Source organism: Mus caroli, unplaced genomic scaffold, assembly GCF_978045245.1.
Source record: "Mus caroli unplaced genomic scaffold, Mus_caroli_1 scaffold_8, whole genome shotgun sequence".
NCBI classification, from domain to species: Eukaryota; Metazoa; Chordata; class Mammalia; order Rodentia; family Muridae; genus Mus; species Mus caroli.
Genome location: NW_028227263.1, coordinates 56649308 through 56674968, shown reverse-complemented (window position 1 = coordinate 56674968; position 25661 = coordinate 56649308). Strand labels below are relative to the sequence as shown.

Genomic DNA, 25661 nt, shown 5'->3' with positions numbered 1-25661 from the left:
TCTTGCTATTCATGTGAGAAGGTTAAATAAACTAGGATGTAAGAGGCTCTTCAAATCGTCATCAAAATCAATCCACAGCTCCACAAACACACAGGCAGTCCAGGGTGAACCCTTAGGGAAGGGTGTGCATCAGCCAACAGGAATGTGTCCTTCAGCAGAAGAGATGATGGCTTGACAGGTCATTGTTTTGACTTTCTAGCAAGCTAGAACAGATGTTTCTGTAGATATTGTAGGAGGAAAATGAGCTGGTCTCCCCCAGGTACTCCTGGGAATGTATTAGTCTGGAGACAGATTGCCTGGTCTAAGGGTGAGTCAGGAGCCCTGAAGCCAAACACACTGTATTTTAAGAAAGAACCATGAGAAACCATGACTCCGGCCTACAATGTCCACATCCCTGCCCAAACATCCTGACAATAAAAGGCTTCCTCTTTCACCTTTCCCTTACAAACTGACCTGTCTATAGATTCTGAGCAGGAAGTATTGGTAAGGCGCCGACCCTATCCTGAAGGTTGGCCACTGAGGAAGACCCACCAAGGCAAAGGAATATCCAGTTAAGTCTGTGAACTACAGTGGCTGGGAAGGAGCTAGGTGAGTAGAGTGCTCTGTGGTCCTGGGTTCAATCCCACACAACCATATTACCAACATTTAAGCAGGATGATCAGGAGGTCAAGGTATATGAATTCTATATAATGAGTTCTAGGCCAGCATGGGTTACATGAAACTCTGTCTCAAAAAAAAAAAAAAAATCCGTGAACCACAATAGAAAGCTGAGTGTAGTTCCCAAAGTAGAGACAAATTGGCATTCCAAGCACTCACCACTCTAGCATTCCTTCTCTCACTCTCATGTGGTAGGACCTGAGGCATCATATCTGAGTACCACATCTTGGTGTGCCAAGTTCTCCTCAACGGTTTTTGTTTATATTTCTTATTTCTGTTACTTACAGAGAATTCTCTAGTTTACCAATGCATATGGAAGCCCAGCTCCATCTGACTTAAACACTGTCTGATGTTACCAGCAGCTTCCACCTCTTGGCAGGCCAGGAAACAAAGTCACCTCTTTTCCTTTTAGTTCCACAAATTCTAAGGCCTTTGGAGGCAGGATGGGGGGGTGGGGAATTGTAGAGACAGGGTTTCTCTGAGTAGCCCTGGCTGTTTTAGAACTTAGTCTATAGACTAGACTGGCCTCGAGTATAGAAGATGCTCTGTCAATGCAAGGTAATGGCAGAATTACATATAAATCCAAGGAAATATATGAAATTAGCTGGGCAATGGTAGCTTATGCCTTTAATCCCAGCACTTGAAAGGCAGAGGCAGAAGGATCTCTGACTTCAAGGCCAGCCTGGTCTACAGAGAATTCCAAGACAGCCAGGGCTACACATAAAAAAAAAAAAAGTAGGAGGAAAACAGCAAACTCTTTAGGGCCTGGAAAGATGGCTCGGTACCTAAAAGCACTGGTCCTAAGTTCAATTCTCAGCAACCACATGGTGGCTCACAACCATCTATAATGGAACCTGATGTGCTCTTCTGTCATGCCGGCATACATGTGAATAGAGCACTTCTGTACATAAGTAAATAAATCTTATACAAATAATAATAATAAAATCTGAAGGAAAGAAAGAAAGAGAGAGAGAGAGAGAGAGGAAGGAAGGAAGGAAGGAAGGAAGGAAGGAAGGAAGGAAGGAAGGAAGGAAGGAAGGAAGGAAGGAAGGGAGAGGAGAGAGAGAGAGAAGAAAGAGAGGTATTTTCACCTAGCATTTGCTATGTTCAGTACCCAGTCAGACTGTAATTTCCAGTAATCTGGAAACATATGAAGAACCCTGTCCTCAGCCAGGCACGAATATGCATGCCTGTAATCCCAGCACTCACAAAGGGGAAGCAAGAGGACTGTGAATTTAAGACCAGCCTGGACTACATAGTAAGACCCTGTATCAAAACATCCTGATCCTGTTCTCAAAAAATATTGCATTCAAAAATATTTCATCTGTATATGCTGGCATTTAGATAACCTGATTTTCCATGTATTTTGGTGTTTGTTTGTTTGTTTGTTTGTTTGTTTGTTTGTTTGTTTGTTTTGGCTCAGTGTCTATGTAAATCAAGAGTTAAAGAGGAGTGAGTGTTACAGAGGAAACATAAAAAGCTGTGAGCTTCCAGCCCATAAATGTTAAAGTCAAAGGAATGATTACAGCCACCTAGGTAGAAGAAAGAAAGAGAAGAGAATATGAATCTCTCTGCCACTACCTGAACTGTGCCCAAGTGCTCTATGAAATTCAAGATTAGACAGGGATATTGTTGGTAGAAAGAATGAAAAAATCAAGTAAGTGTTCTTGTTCCTTGCCCTAGCTTTGACTATGCAGGGTTCTCTGTTCAACGTGGAAGGGTGGCATGTTGGCATTGTCCACCCTGAGCAAGTAATAAGGTGTGTAGCACATATGAAATGCTATCCATCTTGGATCTATGAGAACTCTGTAGCTCAGGCTTCTGACTCCATGAGCATTTACTCTGGCTGGTCCTGCAACTCCTACAGCTCAACAGCAAGTCAGAGGCTAATGTAACCTTCAGCTTATTCTCTTGAATAAACCAAGATTATCCCCCTCCACTTTCCATGAAATGGAAACTGATACTTCTAGTGTACAAAACTCTCCTGGATTATGTTTTCTTGGGTACATCCAACCCCCTTCTTCCCCAGTCCTTATCTACCAAAGTATAGAGCAGAGGATCAAATAAAGTAGGTGTGTAAATGCTGAACCACATACCCACCCCAATCTCACTTTGCTCCTGAATCACTAAGGGTGTGTAAAAAAAACATGCAAGAGTCTTTGGGTTAAAACATGAACATCTGTGTTTTTTAATTCCCCTAATAGCTCTGGTATAAGGTGATCTAGTTTCATTTCTGCTGACAAGATAAAATATCTTGACCAAAAGCAAGATAGGGAAGGGGAAAAATGAGTTTATTTTTAGGCTTAGAACTTTTAGGTTACAGTCCATCATTGAGAGGAAGTTATGGTGGGAACTAGCTGAGTACCAACCTCAGCTTGAGAGAAGGTCCTGAGGTGAAGAGAAGCAATGGAAGAAAGACTCAGAGTAAGTGATGGATTCAAGCTGACAGCTCTGTAACCAGCTTGAGATAGCTCTCTCTCTTGCAGACCAAAGACCAGTCTTTTATTCGTGTAAGCTACTTCCTTGGAAATTGCATATCTGTTTAATCATTTAACCCAGGTTCCCTTTTGATCATTCTACAAATCATCATTTTACGACCTTAGCTCCTCAACTCTTAGGAGTTAAAATAGAGAGCACATTCAAGGCAAGTGAACCAGACAGTAAGTATATATATATATATATATATATATATATATATATATATATATATATATATATTTAACATGGCAAGTCCTATAAGGTTCGCTAGGCACAGAACTTGTGGTTGCCAAGTCTAGACATAGAGGCTATTCTCATGTGAGAAAATTAGCTTTATATATAATACTTTTTACAATTTCCTTTTGCAATTTAGTGACCTCTTGTTTATGCTGTTGCAAGCAGCATTGAAGCTCATATTTATAATTCTTAGCTACCTCACCATATTCTTTTAATCTTTGGATTTTTTTTCTTTTTTATCTCAGCAACTCCAAGGCTTATTACTGAAAAGAATTAGGCAATCCCAGAAAGTAGGACTATCATTAAGCCATCATCTTTTTTCTTGCAACCAGACTTTTGTCCATCACCAACCTTTATTTGGATAGCACATATAACTATTTTACTCCTTTAGTGAGTAAAATATCTGGATCAAATTTAGTTGTTGATGACTTCTATGGAAGACACCACTATTTTGCCACTAATATTATTTAACCATCTATCTGAGCCTTGTTTTTTAATTATTCCTTTCTCTTTCACGATCCAGGTTTTTCCTCTGTTGACCAAATCATGTCTCGTTTAATATCTTTCTAACTAAGCTGACTTATTAGTGAAGCTGCTTCTGTTCTTTCAGGTCTGGGAAGCCCCTCATATAATTCATGTATGTTCACTAAAGATGGTTGTGAGCTACCATGTGGTTGCTGGGAAATGGAATCAAGACCTCTGGAAGAACAGTCAGTGCTCTTAACCACTGAGCCAACTCTCTAGCCCCCCTCATACAATTCATATTGCATGCTTTTATTTTGCATAGTTGAGAACTCCTGTAAAGAATAGTTCTTAAACTTTTCTGTTTAGTCTTGAACTCATGTTTTCAGAGTTCTTTCCCACAGCCTTAGGGGCTGTCCTTGAAGGTCACAGTATCACCATTTTGCTAAGGATCACCAGACACATTCTCACTTCCCAGAATCATGCTGTTTCTGATTATCATGGAATCATTGACCTTTGCAGGGAGAACATTCCATGAAGAAGAATGAACTTGGAATAAGCATGAAGTAAAATATGCACATTATTAGGCAAACAAGCTTTACACCTATAGCAACCATCTATACTCAAGGAGACCCATGTCCTGCTGGCTCTGTTCCAGAGACAGAAAACATGTCACACCATACCTTCTACAGCCTGAACCTAGCAAAGCAACTAGATTTATCACACCCACAGTTAAGAACAGAGAAAATTAAATTATGAGTTCTTGCTCAGTTACTGTCTAGCCAGCCTCCTCCATTCTTATACAGTCCAGAGCTTCCTACTTAGTGAATGGTCCCATCAACAGTGGTCTGGATCACAATCAAGACCATTCCCCACAAATATGCCCATAGGCCAACATGTTCTAAATAATCTCACAACTGAGGCTACCTTCTCAGGTAATTTTAGGTTGTGGTAAATTGGCAGTTAAAACTAACCAATACATAAGCAAAGAATTATCTGGATGCATATAGACCAAATTGTTAATAGTGATTACCACTACAGAATGAGATTGCCTAGTATTTTTGTTTACCAAATTACTCATTTTGTCATGCTTATTTATTTATGTACAGATACTTACTTTGTAATAAAAAGAAAACATTTAATTATGAGTTAAATAGCAACTCTCACCCAGAGATCATTTCTCATTTAAAATAACAATCTAATTAGTAAGCAAATATCTGTTCACCTTCTTAGTGAACTGGATACTGGTCTAAACTAGATGCCAATGGACAATAAGCAATTCACTTACTTTAACTCATTTAATACTGCCAACATCCCTAAGTTAGTTAACTCTTTATCACTTTAATGAAATACTATGGATAATTATAAAGATGATAATTTTTAGTTCATAATTTTCGAGGTCCCAGTTCAAGATCAGGCAGATCTATAGCTATGGGCCTCTGATGGAGGTACTGTTAAGGCACCAAGTATGTTGCAAAGCAAAGCATTTGCCTCATGACCAGGAAGAAGATGATGAGATATGGGGAGATAAAGTGCCCCATTTTCTAAAGACATAAGGTCCCATCTCCTAATGATCACTTCCCATCAGTGCCACCCTGAGGACTAAGCCCTTAATCTATGGACAATATTCACCCAAACTATATCAGACTCTAGTAAGTAGGTGTATTAATTTCTCATACTACCCAAATTATAAGTCACAGTGAGAGATCTTCATCTCTTCTTTCTACTGCTCCAGCTTAGACATTTAAAAACAATGCTGGAGCCGGGCATAGTGGCGCACGCCTTTAATCCTAGCACTCGGAAGGCAGAGACAGGCAGATTTCTGAGTTCGAGGCCAGCCTGGTCTACAAAGTGAGTTCCAGGACAGCCAAGGCTATACAGAGAAACCCTGTCTCGGAAAAAAAAAAAAATGCTGACTGCAGCATGTGTTATCAGGTGAGAACCCAAGAAGTTAGGGAAACTGCTCAAGGTCACACATCCACCTAACAATGGAGCTGAGTTGTAAACAGATGGTCTAACTGAAGAACTCATTTTTTAATTGGAGGGGTTTTTATTGCTATGCCACCTCAAACATTTTCCAGACACCTTCTTAATAGACAAAGTAAAAGAGAAGATCTTATTAAAGCTCTTCTACTTAGCTTACTCATTATTTCTCTGTCTGTTCAAGGCCAAGGTTACTGCCTACCTATCCTCTTCAGAAGGGCACTGTAGAGGGAGCAGACATCAATTACTATTTTAACACTCTCTAGCTTCCAATGATGAATGAAGCATCCTCTTTTCTTCATCAGCATCCAGGTTTGTCATCTGGTTCTCCCTGGTTCCTCCTTCTTGATCACAGGTGTCCAGTTGCTCCATCACTCACCAGAACTGAGCAACCCCCACAGCTCTCAACAAACCTCAATCCTCAGCCAGCTCAACCTAACCCCAAGGGAAAACTGAGGCACGTGGGCTCCAAGCTTCTTGTGGTAGCTTCTAAAGCAGCACAAACAAGAGAAAGCCCTTGAGCTCTGGGCATCCAGGCAACAATAAAAGCTTAAGTTTCTCTCATAATATTTCAAGATGATTGTCACATTCTATGTGCTGAAAATACAGTCTTGTATCCTGCTGTATCATCTTCCATCCCAAGATCAGCTTCATAACTTATGATAGAGCATAGTTTGTTCTATGTGAGGAGTTCTGACTCTGAGAAAGGTCAAGATATGATTGCTCCAAACAGAAATATACAAATAACGAGAAAGGCTTTATGGACTACACAAGTAGCCGCAATGGTTCTCAATTGGAACACATGGGAAAATTAGATTTGTGATCTGTGAAGCTTCAGGTGGTTGAGAGAAAAGGATGTGAGATTTATGAAGAGGAGTTTGTGAAGTGAATTGCTGCAACTTACTGAAAAAAGACAGAGAGAGAGAGAGAGAGAGACTATGTATTGACCACCGACCATTTAGGGTTGAAAGGTCAGCAGTCAGCCGCCACCCTCTTGCTAGCTCTGAGATTGTTGGTGTCTTGTATGTTTGCCTAGGAACTGAGTCAAACAGGGAAATTCAGGAGGAAATCCAACTGCTCATGAAGTGTTTTCTGTCTGGCCTGGACTCTCCCCTCATAATGACTGAGGAGTGGCCACATTATCCTGAGATGTTTGCTGGAAGTTGCTGCTTCCTGAGACTGTCTTGCTAGTCAATGGGACTTTCCCCCCAGTGATGTCACAATGTTGGTACAAGGAGCCCACTAGTCTGGCTTCCAGGCAGGCACACAAGGGACTTTCCCAGTCTGGGATTTGGGAAATAGAAGGCCTCTGAGGTCCTCCATCATACTCCAGGGTGGAATTCCGTCCACTAGTTTCTCAACAAGTGAAGCCATGGTGACCACAAAATCATTTCCAGTGACCAACAATCTCAGTCTGCCCCTGGTTTGAAATCTCTCTCTTACCTAACACTAGAATCTGGGTCTCTCTTTCGTCTGTCCATTGGATATGCACAAAATAAGTTCAGCTCAACTCCCAGCCCACAAAATAGTCCTTCGTATGTTCAAAGATTTTCACTGGGCTTCATTTCACTTTGCCTTGGAGGAATTTTAGGCTCAGTGGGCCCACTGTATCTAATCTATGGCATCCTGCTTCCTTACCTATGAATTCGTTTCGCTGGCATTCTTCTGAATGGCTCTTCACCCTCTGACCCATAACCTCTAGAACAGTCACACTCATATATGTCTGTGGCTGAATTTTAGTGAGACAGCTAGTGCCTGCTCCATGATATCTGACCACATCTTCCCACTTCAGCTGGGTTAGCTCCTACCTTCTCCCAGTTCCTTAAGGTCTCCCCCATCCTCTCCTTCATTTCATCCCTTATCCCTTAGTTTTCATTCAATCTACCTCACTTATCTCCTGTGTACACTTCCCATCCTTTAGTCTTGCATCTTCTGATGGGCCCCATCTATACCCACTTTGAGGCTAAATTTCTTTTCTTTTTTTTAAGGCATGTTTTTATTAGATATTTTCTTCATTTACATTTCAAATGCTATCCCCAAAGCCCCTTATACCCTCCCCCCACCGGCCCTGCTCCCCAACCCACCCACTCCTGCTTCCTGGTCCTGGCATTCCCTGTACTGGGGCATATGATCTTCTCAATACCAAGGGCCTCTCCTCCCATTGATGGCCAACAAGGCCATCCTCTGCTACATATGCAGCTAGAGACACAGCTCTGGGCGGGTAATGGTTAGTTCATATCGTTGTTCCTCCTATAGGGTTGCAGACAACTTTACCTCCTTGGGTACTTTCTCTAGATCCTTCATTAGGGGCCCTGTGTTCCATCCAAAGACCATCCAGAGACTGCCCCACCCAGGGATCCATCTCATATACAACCATCAAACCCAGACACTATTGCATATGCCAGAAAGATTTTGCTGACCAGACCCTGACATAGCTCTCTCTTGTGAGGCTATGCCAGTGCCTGGCAAATACAGAAGTGGAGGCTAAATTTTGGCTTATACTTCCACATCACTCACTGTTCATCATCAAAAGAAGTCAGGACATGAACTCATGAACTCAAACAGGGGAGGAACCAGAAGGCAGGAGCTGATGAAGAAGAGGTCATGGGGTGCTGCTCCTGGCTTGCTCCTCATGGCTTGCCCAGCCTGCTTTCTTACAAAACCCAGGACCACCAGCCTAGGAATGGCACCACCCATGATGAGCTGGATCTTCTCACATACCAATCAGTAATTAGGAAAATGCAAACAGGCTTGCCTACAGCCAGAACTTATAAAGGCAGTGGCTCAACTGATGCTCCCTCCTCCTCTCCCAATGACTCTGGCTTGTGTCAAGTTGACATAAAACCAGAACTAGCACACCTTTAGTGGGTTCCTTCTTCCCTGCAGAATGTTTGGCTCTTCACAAAGACACTACGGTGTGTGTCTGGATTCTACCCAGCATCATCTTCCCTAGACTCCTCCCTTTTTACTCCCCTCTCTCTCCCAAGGTCAAGCTCTACACATTTTCTGTAAATCCAGGAGGATTCTCGACTTCCTTCCACAGATGTATGTTGTTCCCTCTACCTCAGACCTCTCTCCTCCCTCATCCACACCCATTTGTCTGTCTGAAAACCTTTGCTCTTCCTCTCTGCCCCAACTATGAGTCCCTGCTCTCTGAGGATCTTACTGCTTCTTCGAAAGCAGAATTGCCTGCCCTCCTTGGGTTTTCCCACAGGTCTGCGCTAACCTTAGCTATTGATCTTGCCACAATGTGAGACAAGCACTTTTCTATTTTCGTGTTTCAGCTGCAAGACCTTTGTATTCTGGCAAGTTCCATTGCTCAGCAGATACTAAGACTAGCTTGTGGGATTCAACTTTTTAATCTTTTATTACATTTTATTTATTTAGAAGAAGGCACATGCCATGGCACTCATATGGAGGTCGGAGGACAATCTGTAGAAGTCAGCTCCCTCCTTCCACTGAGTAGATTGAGGGGACTAAACTCACGTAGTCAATCTTGGAGGTGAGCCATTTCACAATCCCTGAAGTAAATTTTTATATCATATTAGTATCTAGATCCAGGCATAGAGGATACCCTACCTAATACAGTCTTTTTATTGATTTAAAGCAAAATTTCAATAAATGCCATACATTGTGGCCTATGTTAATATAGATCAGTATGTCATTTGATTCTCTTAGGAGAAAAGAATGTGGAGGGACTCTAGCCAGCCCAAACATGGCAAACGTAGCTCTGTCAGGCCATGCCCTTCTCCCCATTCCCTCTGCCTTGCTAAAAAACTGTTAGGTTACATTCCTAAAGCTAGCCATCAAGGTCTAGTCCCTTATTTGGCCACTTCCTCCTGAGGATGACTACCAAGGTCCAGCTGTCAAAGAATTGAAGTCCAGCAACCAAAAATCCTTTTGGCTCATCTAATTAGCATGGCCAATTAAAATGAAACACTTCATCCTAACATGAGGTTCCCCCCCTTTACCTTTATAAGCTGTCATTTGCCTATGGGCTATGTCTGTCTCTGTCTATTTGGAGGCAGTTCTTTGTCACCTATCCCAATAAATACCTCTCTTCACCCTCCCTTGCTCCTTTCCCCTTCTCCCTCATACTCTATCCGGGTCATTGTCTCTTATTCTGTGTCCTTTGTCCCTCTGAGGCAAATAAATCTCCTTTGTGCTGAGAACTTGGTCTTGAGTTGTCTTGAGCCTATACAGGTCCCTACAGATTTCACAATACCCTGAAAGATAGGCTAGGAAAGACTCCTGAATGCAGATGGTGTTGGAGACAGGCCCTGCAGTTCGAATAGGAGTTGTCCTAGTCACAAAGAAACCTATACAGAGAGAACCATCAGCTGAAGCAAAGCCACATAGAAAGGTCCACAGTGGATTGGAAGCAACAGCACATGCGCAGTGTCTAGAGATATGATGGCTTCTGAGCACTTAGGCTAGGGACAACTGAGCACTCCTGTGACATGAACCTGGCTCCCAAAGGCAGAGGAAACCTCTTTAGAGGGAAACCTCGTTTGATTTGGTTTGGTTTGGTTTGGTTTGGTTTGGTTTGGTTTGGTTTGGTTTGGTTTGGTTTGGTTTGGTTTGGTTTGGTTTGGTTTTCAAGATGGGGTTTCTCCGTGTAGCCCTAGCCATCCTGGAACTCACTTTATAGACCAGGTCTTGTCTTAAATTCAGAGATCCCCCTGCCTCCTAAGTGCTAAGACTAAAGGCATGCACCACCACTACCCAGCATGAGGAAATTTTTTTATTTTATTTTTGAGAACTTGATGAGCACACCTATATCACTTCCTCTCCTCCCTTCCCCCTCTGGCTCCTTCCATACCTCAAAATCCATGAACTCTTGTACTTTAGTTATTGTTGGTACATGGAACTGAGGGCTCTACATGGGGCTGTGTTCAGAAAGATGTGGAGAATTGGGGTAGAGGGGAGCCAACTTACGGTGAGAACAGTCATTGTATGATCCTGGCCAGCAACAGCCATGCAGTAGGTCCACAGAGAGAGGGGCTTTGCCCTGAATCCCAGCCCCAACTGCACAAAGTCCTTTGTGCAGGAATCTCAAAGTCTCTCAAAGAGCACTCTGCTCCAGCTTGGGGCGGGGGGCGGGTGGGGGGGATGCATCAAGGTGAAGTCTCTGGTCAATACATTTAGAGACTGCTGGGTTAAACCTTTTTCTTGAGGCATAGCTTTTCAAAGCCTTTAATACACACTACGTCTGGTATGTGTAATATAAAGAGTTATCCAAACTTATTTTACTAGGGAAATTTATCTGAGAGCATTTCAAGGGCATAGAGTTTAATGGAATGTGTAAAATAAATTTTTAAAGACCTGGAGTTTCATGATTCTGCCAGTTCTAGTTTCTGGGTGAAAAAAAAGAAATAATTTTCCATGGGGTGATGACTGGTAATTTCAGTGGGCACTAGGCCAAGGGAGATCTGCATGTGGTTTTCATAGGGAAAACAGAGCAGGCTCACTTGAGAATAAGAGTCTTGGATTCAGTCACTGGATTCACATGCAGGCCTAGCAGGCTCACCTGTTCCTTCCAGCTCCCACATATGTATTCAGGCCTGAAAGGGTCAGACCAGATGTTGAGAAAACGGCAGGCCCTGGTCTCTGGAGCAAAAATCGTCTGTGGCCTCTGGAATGTTCTGCTCTCACCAGCACTCCTCTCTGCACCTCTGTGCAGGAAAACCCCTCAGATCCCCTCATCCCAAAGAGGCTTGGCCCCAAGTGGTAGGTGCCCAGCTCTGTTGGCCTTGGCCTGGGTCTCCTTAACCTGTCACACAGACACAAGTCACCATTTACAGCCTGTTAGAAAAATCAGACATCCACACATCATCGTGTGCCTATAAGTGAGCCCTAGCCTTGGAAATGGAGTGACTTCCATGACGGTTCAAGGCTGCTTCCCAGCTGCACCGCAAAGTAGAGAAAGTAGAGAAGTACAGGAGGCTTGGGAGAGCCTCTTTCTCCGTGGCAGGACTTCTGCGTGAGAGGAGCGTCAGAGCTTCCTCTGCTATTGCCAGGGCTACAGGGTGAAGGGTCAAAGGTACAAATGGGAGCAGGTAAGCAGGAACCTCTCGGGTTCAGGGTGTCTTCCGGCAAGGCAAGACTAAAGACACGGGCTGAGCTAAGACTGACTTAAATGTAAGAGCCCAGAGGGGAGGAGAGTGGGGCATCCTTGGACCGCTCCTGAATTATAGCCACCTGCTGGTCTGCCTGTGTACGTACAGAAAGGACCCAAGGGCTGATGCTCCAGATTGCCTTGCCATATGCAACTCTTACTAGGACCTAGGAAGGACGCCCTTTCCTGCCTCCCCCACAACATTTTGGTCTTAACAGAATCTCTGAGGGAAGTACGTGTGTCAAGTCCAACCTCGAGCATTAAGGAACCTATGCCCCACTTCTGATGGCCTCGGATAGGGAACTGTGGAGCCAGAGAAAGAGAAAGGAGACTCGGGCAAGACTCCAGGGTTTTCAGAGACAATGGAAGAGAACAGTTTTTCTGGCTCCCTGTTTTGTGTTTTCTGCATCCGGGGATCATCCCAGCTGAGAAAGAAGTCAAGCCCCACTACCTACTGTGTTTCTTCTTCTCTAAATCTAGGTTACTTTTAACATAAAACCAAAGGCCAGCCAGGGTAGAACCGCTCAGGATTCCCTCTCTGGAAGCAGTGTGTGCATGGTAAAGTAGTATGAAGACAGAGGCTGTGATTCAAAGCTTGGTGCGCTGCCGGGCTGCCCGTAACCCACAAAGGCCAACTATTTTTCTCCCATGTTCTTGGTATGTTATAAGCATTTAATAGATAGTTAACATTTGTTTCTATAAAACATGTTTCCATAAAAGCCTGTTTTTCACCATACATGGTTGAATTGAGAGCCGTGTGTTTTCACTTGACCCGTTTAGATTTTCATTTTGAATTTTTGGCTTTGTTCTTAATCAGGTTGTGACTTGTTTAACAAGTTAAGAGGTAAATTCACAACAATTGTTTCAAGTATCTACTCTTCTATAAAATACTGAATGAGAGTATTGGCTCATCACAGAAGCCATAGAGGAGAGGCTGGTGGGGAGAGGGATAGGATAACACAGCTCCAGGCTCCCAGGTCACAGTGAAAAGAAACGGCAGATACAAACAAGAGTAGAAGAGAGGGAGGACAGGAGTGGAAGGAAGAACTTTAGTCAAAGACTGGAAGGTGTCAGTGTATAAACCCCAAAACAGGGGCTATTCCTGGACCAGGGAACATCCTTGGGGATACACATCCCACGAAGATCAGGCTTGTGAAGGTTCTGACATGCTAGGCACTGTGAGACTCTTGGGTTCATGTGGCTCAATTTTGTTTGTTTGTTTTTTCAATTCTGAGTCAGAATTAAATTGGCCTGAACTGTTGGAGTTCTGTTCTATATTCTGTGAGACCAAGGGGGACTTCTTATGTACAATTAAATGAAACATAATGAAATGTGGAACAGTAATACACTGAATAAAGATAGTTATAATTTTTGCCTTCTTTTTACCTTACCAAATGGGCAGCAGCACTGCTTCAAGGACAGGGTGTGCATGCGTATATGTTAGTATGTGGTGGAAAGATCCACACACATAACTGGTTGTGTTGTCTAAAGTTTTCAGATTTTTTAGCCCCAGGCTAGTTGTGAAACAACACTGAAAGTCTTATGTATAGTAAAATGTCAAGACATTCTGTTCCCTACTCCCAGTCCAAATACTTGCAATTCATGGCCTGAACAAAAAAAAATTCACAGTACATTTTAGCTTGACAAGCGTGTCATTATGTTTATGAGTGGGTGGTTTTATTTATTATTTCTATTCATACTGTAATTGTTTTTCTGTATCCATGGGAGATTTGTTCTAAAACTCCTATAGATATCAAAATGACTGTGAATGGTCAAATCCCCTATGTAATATAATCTACATATACACTGTTCTATATAATCATCATGTGTCTATTACTAATGATACCTTATACATTGTAAATACTACAGCAGTAATTGTTACTTTACACTGTTTAATAACTAATGACAAGAAAAGAATCCGTATACATTGAATCGTTTTTTAACATTTTCAGTGTAGGGTTGTTGAATCCATGAATGCAGAATCTACAGATATGAAGGACTAACATATACTTACAGAGTGTTGGATGCTGCATAGTACTGCTTGTCAACAGAATAGTATACCATGGTGTCTTAGTTAAGGTTTCTATTGCTGTGAAGAGACACCATGACCATAACAACTCTTATAGGGGAAAATATTTAATTGGGGCTGGCTTATAATTTCAGAGGTTTAGACCATGATCATAGCAGGAAACAGCGGCATACAAACAAACATGGTGCTGGAGATGGGCTGAGAGTTTACATCTTGATCCGCAGGCAGCAGAAAAAGAGTGCTTCCACACTGAACAGTGCTTGAGCATATAAGACCTTAAAGCCTACCTCCATGATGACACACTTCCTCCAACAAGGCCACACCTACTCCTATAAGGCCACACCTCCTCATAGTGTTGCTCCCTATGGACCTGTGGGAGCCATTTTTATTCAAACCACTGCACATGGACTACATTATTAAAAGAAATTATGGAACTGCTTTCTAAAAACTAGAAAAATATGGCAATCTGTATTTAATTATACACAGAGATAGCAACATGGAATGTTGATAATCATACCTAATGGTACAAGGGAACCCAAAGAGAAACATGTCATAGCCCTCCCTACTGCCATCCCATTGAGCTACACATGGAGAAATCATTAAGTCGCCCAAGGCCACTGCTATGTGCTTCTCATCATCCAACCCAGTTCTACACCTCACTCTTCTCCCCCTTTCTGGAGTCCTCTGGAGCTAGATCTGTGATTTAAAACTTCTCCTCCATCCTGTCACTCTGCTCCCTGTCCTGTCCTGAACCCGTCTAGTGCTCCCACCAGCAGCTCTGACTAAGACTCGGGAAAATATGAGGCAGGCGCACAAGCTTACCCAGCCGCTGGCATTTATATCCAACAGAGGAAGAAGCCATGATCAAAAAAGGAGGTCAAAACAGTGTTTTCTGGGTAATGGCAGTGCTTTTCACTCCCTCATAGCCCGTGACCTCATCAGAATGTCACCATCAGATACGTCCCACACACCCCTTCTAGAAAGAAAGGAATAAATCTCTCCACAGCTTGTCCCAAGTAGGCCTCATGTTTGTGGTCAACACCACTGTGGCAAGAGCAGGCGGTTTCTCCCTATCATACACCCAGGACTCCTGGTCTAGTGTGTATCAATCAGAACTACTTTTTTCTAAATGAATATGACCTGTTTCTGAAATCACAAATTAATTCCTGGGATACTAATATCATGTTGTAGCAGAATCCCAAGTGAGAGAGAATACAGCCTTGCAAGACTGTTGGGAAAGTAGTGGCCCCAGGGGCCAGCTAAATTTTAAATAAGACAGGATAGGGAGCAGAGTAATGGGATCTTAATACATGTTTATTCATATACTAATGAATTAAATTATTTATCTGATGATTGCTCAAAGAAGGCCTGGGAGATACAGCTACCAAACACTAGAATCAAAGGACAGCGAGAACTTAGACCTCTATGTGAAGCTCTTAGGCTGAGGGGTCTTCCTACAAATAAGCTAGCAACTTCTCTCTCAGCTGCCAAGAAGGAACAACTATTAAACAGAAAAATGAAACACTAATAAACCCAATATTATTTTTTCAAGGCCATGAAATCTAATAGGCATAGACTTCCAATAAGTCATGTCAAGCAGCTTACTGGACTTGGCCTTCATCTCCCAAGACTGTGTTTCTTAGTTGTCTAGCTTTTAGAATCACAACCATCTGGGGAGCTTGCTGAAAATGCAGGTTCCTGAGCCTCATCCCACAGTACTGAGTAAAGTCATCTGTGAGAGGGATGTGGAGATCCACATTTCCAATGAGTTGACTAACAGTTCTTCGATTCATGGAGTTTGGGGAACATCTTTACCAAGATACCAGTGGCTTCATGGGATAACCTTCTTCAGCCTTGTTTATGTCTTCTTAGAGGATAACACGTGAATGCATGGAGTGAAATGACTCTAAGCCTCAATGTCTGGAGATGGTAACAGTGGGCTTCAGAAGCTCCCAGATCCAGAGTGATTCTGCTCACTGTTGTGTTGGGAGCAAGATCCGAGCTTTCTGCTTGGATCTTGGACGGCCACGGGTTTCAGAGAAGGCAGGTCCCATCTCAGCCTTGCTGTTACTCCTACCATCAGAATGGTGCCTTGTAGGTAGCCCATAGTCCACATTAGATACACTGAGGTTGACTTGGTTGGTTATGAAGCCCTTGGTCCCTACACTCTCTCATTTACATACCTAAGGGAATAGACAAAGGTCTACTTCTAGGACTTGCTGATCCAGCCAGATGACAAAAATAAGAGGAAGTACACAGACTGTCCTTACCTCTTGTCCTGAGCTTGCCCTGTATCCAGTTCAGGCAGGATCCTCTCCAGGAGGTAATAATCGTACATTCTTTCCTCTGTCTTTCCCTGCTCTACAGGTTCGGAATAAATTGCCTCATCCAGTTCGAAGACTTTGCCAATGCCAATGCCTTCCGTCTACTCAACAAATACCGCAACAAGTACTGTATGTTCAATGATGACATCCAAGGTACGTTTTCACCTAACGAAGTCACTGGGTAATAATGCTTTTTCCCAAGGCTCACCCAAATGCCAAAAGCAGGAGGGAAACGTCATCTCATAGCTGGTGTGCTGCCAGATGCTGTTAAAGAAACAATATTAGACTTGGAGTCAACTTCTCCTTGGCTGATTCTTAGCTCTGTGACCTTGAACATATCTCAAAGTTTGCTAAGCTTTGATGTGCTTAAGCACCAAATGGAAATCATTACTACTTCAGAGGGAGGTAAGAACTGTATGGTTTAATATCTGTAAGAAGTTCTCTACACTATTGTCAATTATTAGCTACCTGAACTTGGAAAATCACTTCTCCGACTATAATTTTATGATCTGTTCTAAGATGGAAATAACTACTTCAGAAACACGTTATAAAGATTTCAAGGGCCAGGGGTGGAAGCCTCAGTGGTTAAGAAGCACGTACCTTCCTAACCATGAAGACTTGCGTTGCATTCCACACAAACCTTTGCAACTGCATATGCCTGTAACCCCAGTGTGACAGACACAGAAGGATCGCTGGGGATTCTGGCCTCCAGACTAGCTCTAGTTTCAAAGAGAGGCCACATCTCAATGAAATAACATACAGAGACCCAGTGTCTTCCTCTGTTGGTGAGCACACTGGCACCATGTGCTTATACCACACAGAGAGAGAGAGAGAGAGAGAGAGAGAGAGAGAGAGAGAGAGAGAGAGAGAGCTTATACATAGAAAATATTACATTTGTCTTATCAGATCAAAACTTCCCTGTCAGCCATGATGAGTCCTTCCCTAAGCTTGGCTAATGTGTGCTGCTGAGAGACACTGGTAACCAGAGACACAGAACATTTCAAAAGTCAATGTAAAGCATTATTTTACTCCATGTCCCTTGGTCACCTGTCCTAGAGCTTTAAAACACCAAGGAGTTGCATGCTGCTTTGGAGGTACCCAGATCTGAAGCTGGAGTGGAACAGAGGCTTCTCAGCAGTGCTCCTCCGATTTGACCCCAGAGTTCTCAGCTGGACATTGTCCCTGGAGTTCTGTTAGGCCCAAGAGAAACCTTGATGGGTCTACATATCTTGCTACTTAGCAAATGAAGTTTGGTGAGCCGAGTCTATGAAAGAAGAGGTCCGCGGTAGATGAAAAGAATGAGCTGGTGTGGAATGGGCTTGTGCTTGAGTAAAGACTGACTACATTCTACAGACGATTGCTTACACCCAAAATGGTGGCGAGTCTTCATGGAGTCAGCTAGAGATAGACTAGAGAGAATATAAACTCACTTTAAAGTTTATTGCCGAATGTTTGTGACATACTAGGCACTGTCCAGAGAACTGTACACAATTTAATCCTGTGAGATATTAGTATCTGTGTCTTATAAATGAAGAAACTGAGGCACAAAGAGAATAAGTAACTTACTGAACCAGTAAGTGTCCAATCGAACGTTTGTCCTGGGCATCTGGACTCTAAATCCCACATTCATAACCGCTTACCATACTGCTCTATGTCTAAAATCACAGAGCCAAATGCCTCTTTTCTCTGTGGTCCACATTATAGGGTAGCAGAAATATGATGAATGATTTTGGGAGACTTTATTGTGAATTTTCAAGGGGTGATATAACACAGTTAGAGCATACTATTAGAGAATTGAGTTCAAGCATAGGATTTCAGGACCTGGAAAATAGATGCCCAGAGAAGTGGAGACCCTGAAGAGAAAACTCAGCTTCTCGCACTGTCTCTCCAGCCCCCCTGAAGCCTGCACCTGCAACAGGCATTGGTGAGCGATGCCAACCTCATCCCAACAAGTCAGGTCCCCTGCAGCTGCAGCAGTACAGTCCAAGAAGACCAGCTGGAGGCTGAAGGGCATTCTCCCAGCCTGCCAGTCACCTCACAGGCAGCATGTGCCTGTGGCCTTGGAGGAAGCACCTGCTGACTGGTCGTCATGCTACTCACACATGAGTCAGCAACGGGACAGCTATCCTCTGCATCCCCTGGGCTGCCAAGTGGACAACAAGTCCATTCAGGCAGCACACCAGGTGCAGACTCCAGATGTACAGGCAGACAGACAGACTCATGTGTGTACATCCTCATAAACACACACAGGAACGATGGCAGGCTCCTGCTGCCCCTCTACCTCTCTCTCCCACAGACTCATGCCACAGTGTTCCTCCAAGATGGAAACACAACTCACTGTGCAAGCCATCCCTTTGTGAGAAACTTTGCACTCATTTGCTGAAACACATGGACTGGAGAGCAAGGACCGCTTTCCTGTCTTCTACTCATCCCTTCAGTTTGGTTGTTTGTTTGTTTGTTTTTTAAATGGTCTCTTGTAGCCAAGCCTGCTCTCAAATGTCTATTCCTCTTGCCTTTACTTCCCAAGTGCTGGAGGTACAGCTGAGTGCCACCATGTCCAGCTATTTCCCATCACCTGGTCCGGAGGAATTCCTTTGTCCTTCAAGGCTCAGCTCAATGGGTGGCCTGCCCGGGAATGGTCTGGTTTGGGTAGCTATGCAGGTGCTCTTCTCCTTCTGTTCTTACACTGGTCCATTCTGAGTGCTGTGGTGGTTATCACGTTCACCTCGCAGCAATTGGTTCTACGTGTCTGTAACAAATAACTAAGAACACGGCTTAAGGAAGGCAAGATTTCTTGTGCTTGCTGTTTGAGAGGTTTCCGTCCATGATCCTCTGGTGAGTCTGAGCATTGCATCATAGCAGGAGTTGGGACAGAGCTGCCCAATGGCAACAGAAAGTAATGAGAAAAGAGCAAAAGGGTCTCAGGACCAGATACATCCTTGAAACGCACGCCCCTGGCAACCATTTTCTCCAACTGGGCCCCGCTTCCTAATTTTCATCATTTCTAGCATCATCCTCAGATTCTGAGTCCATCAATGAAGTCACTGATGAATCAAAACTCTCATGATCCAATCACCTCTCAATGACTGGATCTACCAAGGGCCAACAATGTTTCAACCCGTGAGCTTTGTAAAAGTGCATCATATCCAAACTTTAGATGCTTCTGTTGTGTTCTTTGCCTCTCACTAAACATCAGCTTTTGCAGTCAGGGACCGTGGCTTACTTATTTTTGATCCCCAGTTCTCAACACAATGATTGGCACATTGTAGTAAGAGTAGTACGTGATATCTGCACGTACAAATGACACACTCATCATCCCACCTATCCCTGGAGAAAGTCCATGCTGGCCCCTGCTTTGCAGCCTCTCTTTTCTGACCATCATGCAAATTCATCACATATCTGCTCATACATAATTGCATATGAATGAACAAATTTTTAATTAAATCAATTCATTTGTTTAAATTCATTATTCTGGTACACACACACACACACAAATGAGATAGAAATTTCCTGATTTTTTTTCTTAGAAATTAAGACTGAAGTCATGAATTTAGAACTCCTGAGAAGAGCTGGTAGACAGAACAAGACATGACAGGATCTCCATCAGATCATCGCAACCCAGTATGTAGATGCACCCTTATAACTAATCAAAATGTGAGGAGGTTGGCATGGAGATCCACCCACATCTTCCTTCAAGGGAAGATGCACTGCCTTCACTGATGCAGACAGAGCCTCAGCTGCAGAAATTCCCTAACTTGGTCCTGTCCTATCACAGCTTCCCTCCCAAGTGATGAAAGGTGTCTATTCACTCTATCCCTGTCCTGGACTGAGCTTCTAGTGAGGTTCGTTGAGGATTTGAAGTCTATACTGGGTCTCAGTATCCTTCTCTGCCTCTGTCCACACAACCACAAGCTTAGACAGGTATTGTCCATCCCAGCAAAACATGGGAATAATCTCAGAACTTGCCTGTGACCCACATACTGAAAGGACTGGAACAAAGTGGGCCCCATGGAAATAAAGCTATCACCCATTCTGCCTGCTTTCAGCATGAACCCTGCCTCTTACATCAGTGGAACAGGAAAGGATGGAACAATGGTTCTCAGGAGCCCCCCCCACCCTCCGCCCCCGGGGCTGAGCTTCTAATGGGCTCTACTGTGCATGAGTGTCAAGCACCTCATTTGCATTGTCTGAATCACAGACCCCATGGGGCCCATGGGGTTGAAGTCTGGAGCCACAGCACAAAAAGACTTCCTTCTGTTGGCCTCCTCTGTCCTCACCCCAACTCAGGCTCACAGGAATCCCCAGCCCAGGCTAGGCTGGCTGGTTCTTGGTGAACAGGGCTACCAATGCTCTGACTCATCGCTGGCAACCTCTTCAGGAATTTTGGAATAGGCAAAGGCTCAGGTGACTTTTGTTGTTTCAGCTGGGAACATCCCTGCTCTTAGGGGAGAAGAGAGAGACGGGAAATGGGGAAGGGCAGTGAAGTGGTCATGCTGCAGACAGATTAATTTTGACCTTGGGAAGGATAGCTTGCACGAAAGAAGCCAGGTACAGAATACTGCTGACCGAGTGACCTTGAGCCCTGTCCTCTACTGCAAACTAACCACATAGTGAAACTAACTCATCAACTCCAGAACACACTGCACATGACCAGCCTCACCCTCTAAGTCCTTCTAAATCTTCAAGGACTGGTCACCTGAGAGGATACTTGTATCCTATGTCACCCCTTCACAATTTTTGTTTGGTCAGTTTTTTTGTTTGTTTGTTCTCCAGATAGGGTGTCACTGTGTAGCTCAGGCTAACCTTGAACTTGAGGTGATCTTTCTGCCTTCACTGCCTTTCTGCTGCTTGGAATCACAGAACTACATATGCCTGGTACTCTTCCGTACTTTCAAGTGTCAGTGAATGAGCCAGAATATTTAACAGACATGAGATAGAGATGGGTCTGTCTCTGAATCGTCACTTTTCTGCTCTGTGATTGTAGCCAAGTGGTATATGTTCTCAGAGCATCTTTACCCCTCCTCTGAAACGATTTAGCAGCCATGATTAATGATCAGCAAGTATCAGAGCAGCCTGTATGCTCCTCTCAAGCCAGCACTTACTGCTGTGAGTTGAAATCTATGCCAGTTCACTACTATCTTCAGAATTACCCATGTTGCACTAACTGGGGGTGTGGTGGGGTGGGGTGGGGTGGAGTGAGATGTACAGGAACAGCCACTCTGAAGTTCTAGTTCATGGTCCCAATGCTAATATTTTGAGTGCACAAGGATGGAGAGGAGGGAGGGGAATTGAAACCCAAGATAGAGCATTGGCAAAAATGAGGGGAGTGTGTGATCGAAATGCTACTGAAGTCTGATGAGGAGGGAGACATGGGCGCCATGTTTTCCCACACTTTTCTGAGGTGATCTGGCATTGCCGGCCTGTCTTGCATTTTGGGGTTTCCCTGAAGCCTTGGTTCTGAACATACAACATGCTAACTTTGCACTGTATGTGCCATTCTAACATGCAACACCAACCCAGGCTGCCTGAGCTGCCCGGGCTCAGCTTGAGACTGCTATCTGCCCCAAACTGCAGTGTCTCTGCTGGCTTGGATTACTTTTTGATTATTGCACACTCAGAAGCTTTTGATGGTTGCTATGTTTTTCTCAACCTCCACTTCAATGACATGACTCCACGTGGGGTTACAATTCATCGTTTCATATGCTGTGCTCTAGAGCACGCTGGGAATCTAGAAAAGTTCCCTTATGACACAGGGCACTGCTGAAATGGTCTCAAAAACCTTGCAGGGTGCCAGGACAGAGGGGTCTGACTCTTCTGAAGTGATGCTGGCAGCTCCTAGAGAACAAGCCTATATTGTGGCCCTTTCTGCATTCAGTGCCTTTGATGGCCTCCCTTCAGCCCCCAATGCGTGCAAATGAATCCACGGAGGCAGTGGGCGGCTGCTGTGGGAAAGGGATGCCGTGGAACATGAGAAAGGCCTGCTTGGCTTCATAGAAGCCACTTAGTCCTCGGAGACCCAGAGCTCCACAGGCACCTCAGCCAGACCTTGATCCAGCCCACCTCTTCCTGTCCCTCTAGCTACCAGCTATTGTCGCTGTCACCAATTCCTCCTGAAAGCTGTTTAGCAGATCAACTTGGTCAGATGTGATTGTTAAAAGGAATATTTTCAGCCTGTCCTTTTGTGCCATTTCCTAAACGTACGGCCTCAAGTCCTCTGTTTGCAGGAAGTGTAGTTATGGAACATTCCCACTGAATAAGACAGTTTGTTTATCTTTCATCACGAATGGGAACAACCAGTTCGCATCACTTGTGGGCACAAGCCAGGCTCTCCCACAGCCCTAGACTCTCAGACTTCTTGGGGTGGTTACCTCCAAAAATCTAAGCAATTTTCCTCCTCTCTAATTTTAAAATTCCAGGCACAGAGTCCAAGAACTGACCCACCCCGCCCCACCTGACAACGGGAGTTAATGGTGGAGAATTGACTTGACTTGTCAAGCTCCTGTTTTATAATTTGGGACCTAAGAACTAATCCCTGGGAGCTTTCTTTCTTGGGTTCTGATCTGGAATTAAGAGAGTTTGCACCCCTACCCCCGAGTGAGGCCTTAAGAGCAAGACCCAGAAAGGTGACCATGAAGAAGCAGCTGAAGAGACGGCCTGTAGATGTATACCCCTGGAGCAAAATTCAGAAAGAGTTCTCCCAAGGAGTGATGGGCAGCAGTGCCAAATACTGCTAAAAGGTTAAGGCACAGGAAACTGAGAACAATAACCAGTGAAGTTGACAAGGTGGAGCTGCCCGGTGATGCCGAGAAGAGGTGAGCCGTTCACTTCTGTCCGCTGGATTCCACAGAGACAGAGAAGAAAATAAATGGAGGCCATGGTCGCATTCAGCCCTTGGAAGAGCTTGACTATAAAAGGCAGTACGGACCTGGGTTGGGACTACAAGGCTCTCTTTTTAAGAAATAGCAGTTTTACAGTGTGTTTACACACTGATGGGGATGAATCCAGCAGAGAGGGAGGCACTGAGAACGAAGAACAGAGGAGAGAACTGGAGAACAAATCTCATGGGTTCCTGAGAATGAGATGCAGTGCAGGAGGTGGCTTTGCCTAGGACCTCCACCGCCTCTGAAGGGGTGGCAAAGGCTGTGGAATGAGGCAGAGGGTCTGGAGACCTGCTGAGAAGGCTCACAGCTTCTGGGGAACTGTTGCATTCTTCTTTATACATTCAAGTGGAGTCCCAGCATAGTCACTCAATTCAGCTTCTCATGACTGCTTCTATTTCCTTTGAGCCTCACTTTCCTAACAGGGAGTAAAAAACTGAAAATCTCAATAGAGGGAACATCAAAATGCCTACTCTGTGGAGTTCTTAATAAAGATTAAACAAGCCAGGCTTAGTGGCGCACGCCTTTAATCCCAGCACTTGGGAAGCAGAGGCAGGCAGATTTCTGAGTTCGAGGTCAGCCTGGTCTACAGAGTGAGTTCCAGGACAGCCAGGACTACACAGAGAAACCCTGTCTCGAAAAAAACAAACAAACAAAGAAAAAAAGGTTAAACAAGTGAGGCTGGTAAGAAAGTAGCACACAGCCAAGTTCACCGTAAGACTTAGGAAGGGCTTAGGAAGAGGCTCATTTGCTGCGCAGACTTGAAGACCTGAGTTGGAATCCCCAGGACCCATATAAAAAGCCAGGTGTGACTGCTCTTGACTTTAACCCCAACACTTGGGGAGAGGCAGAGACAGATAGGTCCTGGGAAACTTAGTCTAACTAAAACAGTGAACTGGAATGCTTCCTGTCGGGAGCAGTAAGGTAGAGATCAATAGAGGAAGACACATAACACCCTCCACTGTCTCACATGCATGTACAACACGTACCACACATAATACACAAACACCCACAACATACACCACAGCACACAGAAACAGCAAAGGTATAATAAATAAATAGCAGCTATCTATGCTTTATCGCAGCACACCACTCTCCGGTGCAGCAACTGACCCCAACTGACACCACTCAGAGTCTTTGCTGAACACTGATGTCTCCTGGCAAAGTTCTCACCCATCAGCCTCCACTTTACCCACCCCACCCCACCACCACGGTCCTCTCCCACAAAACCATTCTTCCTTTGCTGCTGCCTCCAGCTCCCCAGGAAAGACTATGGTCCATCTTTTCTTCTAGACCACGAACTTAACCTCTTCCGGGTTGGTATCCTCCTCTGTATAAGTATAGGATGTCAGAATCGCCAACCTCCTCCCGCACGATGTTCTGCCAATAAGTTTAGTTATTCAACTCTCAGGTTCTAACCTCAAAAGATATCTGATAAGCAAAAACTGAAAACCAAACCGAAGACTGTCTATCCCAGGAAACATCAACCATGAAATATCTTTGGCGCCATCTACTGGCGAATGATTTGCGAACAGCCTCCCTGAAAGCAGATAGTGTTCTACAGAGCCGAAAACTGATTGCAGATGACACAGAACTGATGCTTCCGTGGGAGACGCCATCCCCACCAGTGTGTGTCAGCATTTGAATAAGCACACACAAAATCCAGACAGCTTTAGAGATGGGTGTGTTAGTTACTTACTCACAGCATTTCCTGTGTCCCTATGCAATCTTCACAAAACTTTTAATAAAAAAAATTTTGCACGATTTCTGTGCAGATGTGTGCTCCCATGCATGACAGTGTGTGGGCCAGAGGTTGACACTGAGTTCATTCTTCTTTCATTTTTCCACCTTTATTCTTTGAGACACAATGTCATGTTTAACATGGTATTCACCATTTCAGCTAGAGTAGCTCACCGCGAGCCTCTGGGTTCCTCCTGAATCCATTCTGTGGTTACAGACACATACTACCATGTCCTGCTTACACATGGGTGCTAAGGACGCAAACCCAGGTCCTCATGCGTGAACAGAAAGCACCTTACACACTGAGCCATCTCCGCAGCCCCATGGTGATCTTTTTTTAATTTAAGTATTCATGTATTTAATGTATATGAGCACTCTGTCTTCATGCACACCGGAAGAGCGAATCAGATCCCAATACAGATGGTTGGGAGCCACCATGTGGTTGCTGGGAATTGAACTCAATACCTGTGGGAGAGCAGCCTCCCGGCCCCAGTGGTGGTCATTTTTCATCGTTGAAAATATTCTCCTGAGATCCCTGCATAGAGCCAGTTGGTGGTTCTGGAAAGTACTGTGTTAATTGGTGCAGCCGCCCTCTCTCTCATTTACAAGCATACATACATACAAGCATACAAGTCCATACCTTTGTACTCCCGGATGACAAAATCAACCCCAACAAACGGAAACTGTCCCGCTCACTCTCCCAAATGGGAGGAGGCAAGTCTTGGTACTTATTAGTTACTGCAGGAGAGTCCCAT

At 44.2% G+C, this 25661-nt stretch overlaps 1 protein-coding gene across 3 annotated transcripts in view; it reads left to right on the top strand.

Annotated features, from left to right (window-relative positions):
• Me3 (malic enzyme 3) overlaps positions 1–25661 on the top strand; it is a 190046-nt gene that overhangs the window by 155870 nt on the left and 8515 nt on the right. For all 3 annotated transcript variants that reach the window (XM_021166866.3, XM_085841543.1, XM_029479566.2), the window contains one exon: positions 16332–16441. In XM_021166866.3, coding sequence (XP_021022525.1) covers positions 16332–16441 — 110 coding nt within the window. The remainder of the gene's footprint in view (positions 1–16331; positions 16442–25661) is intronic.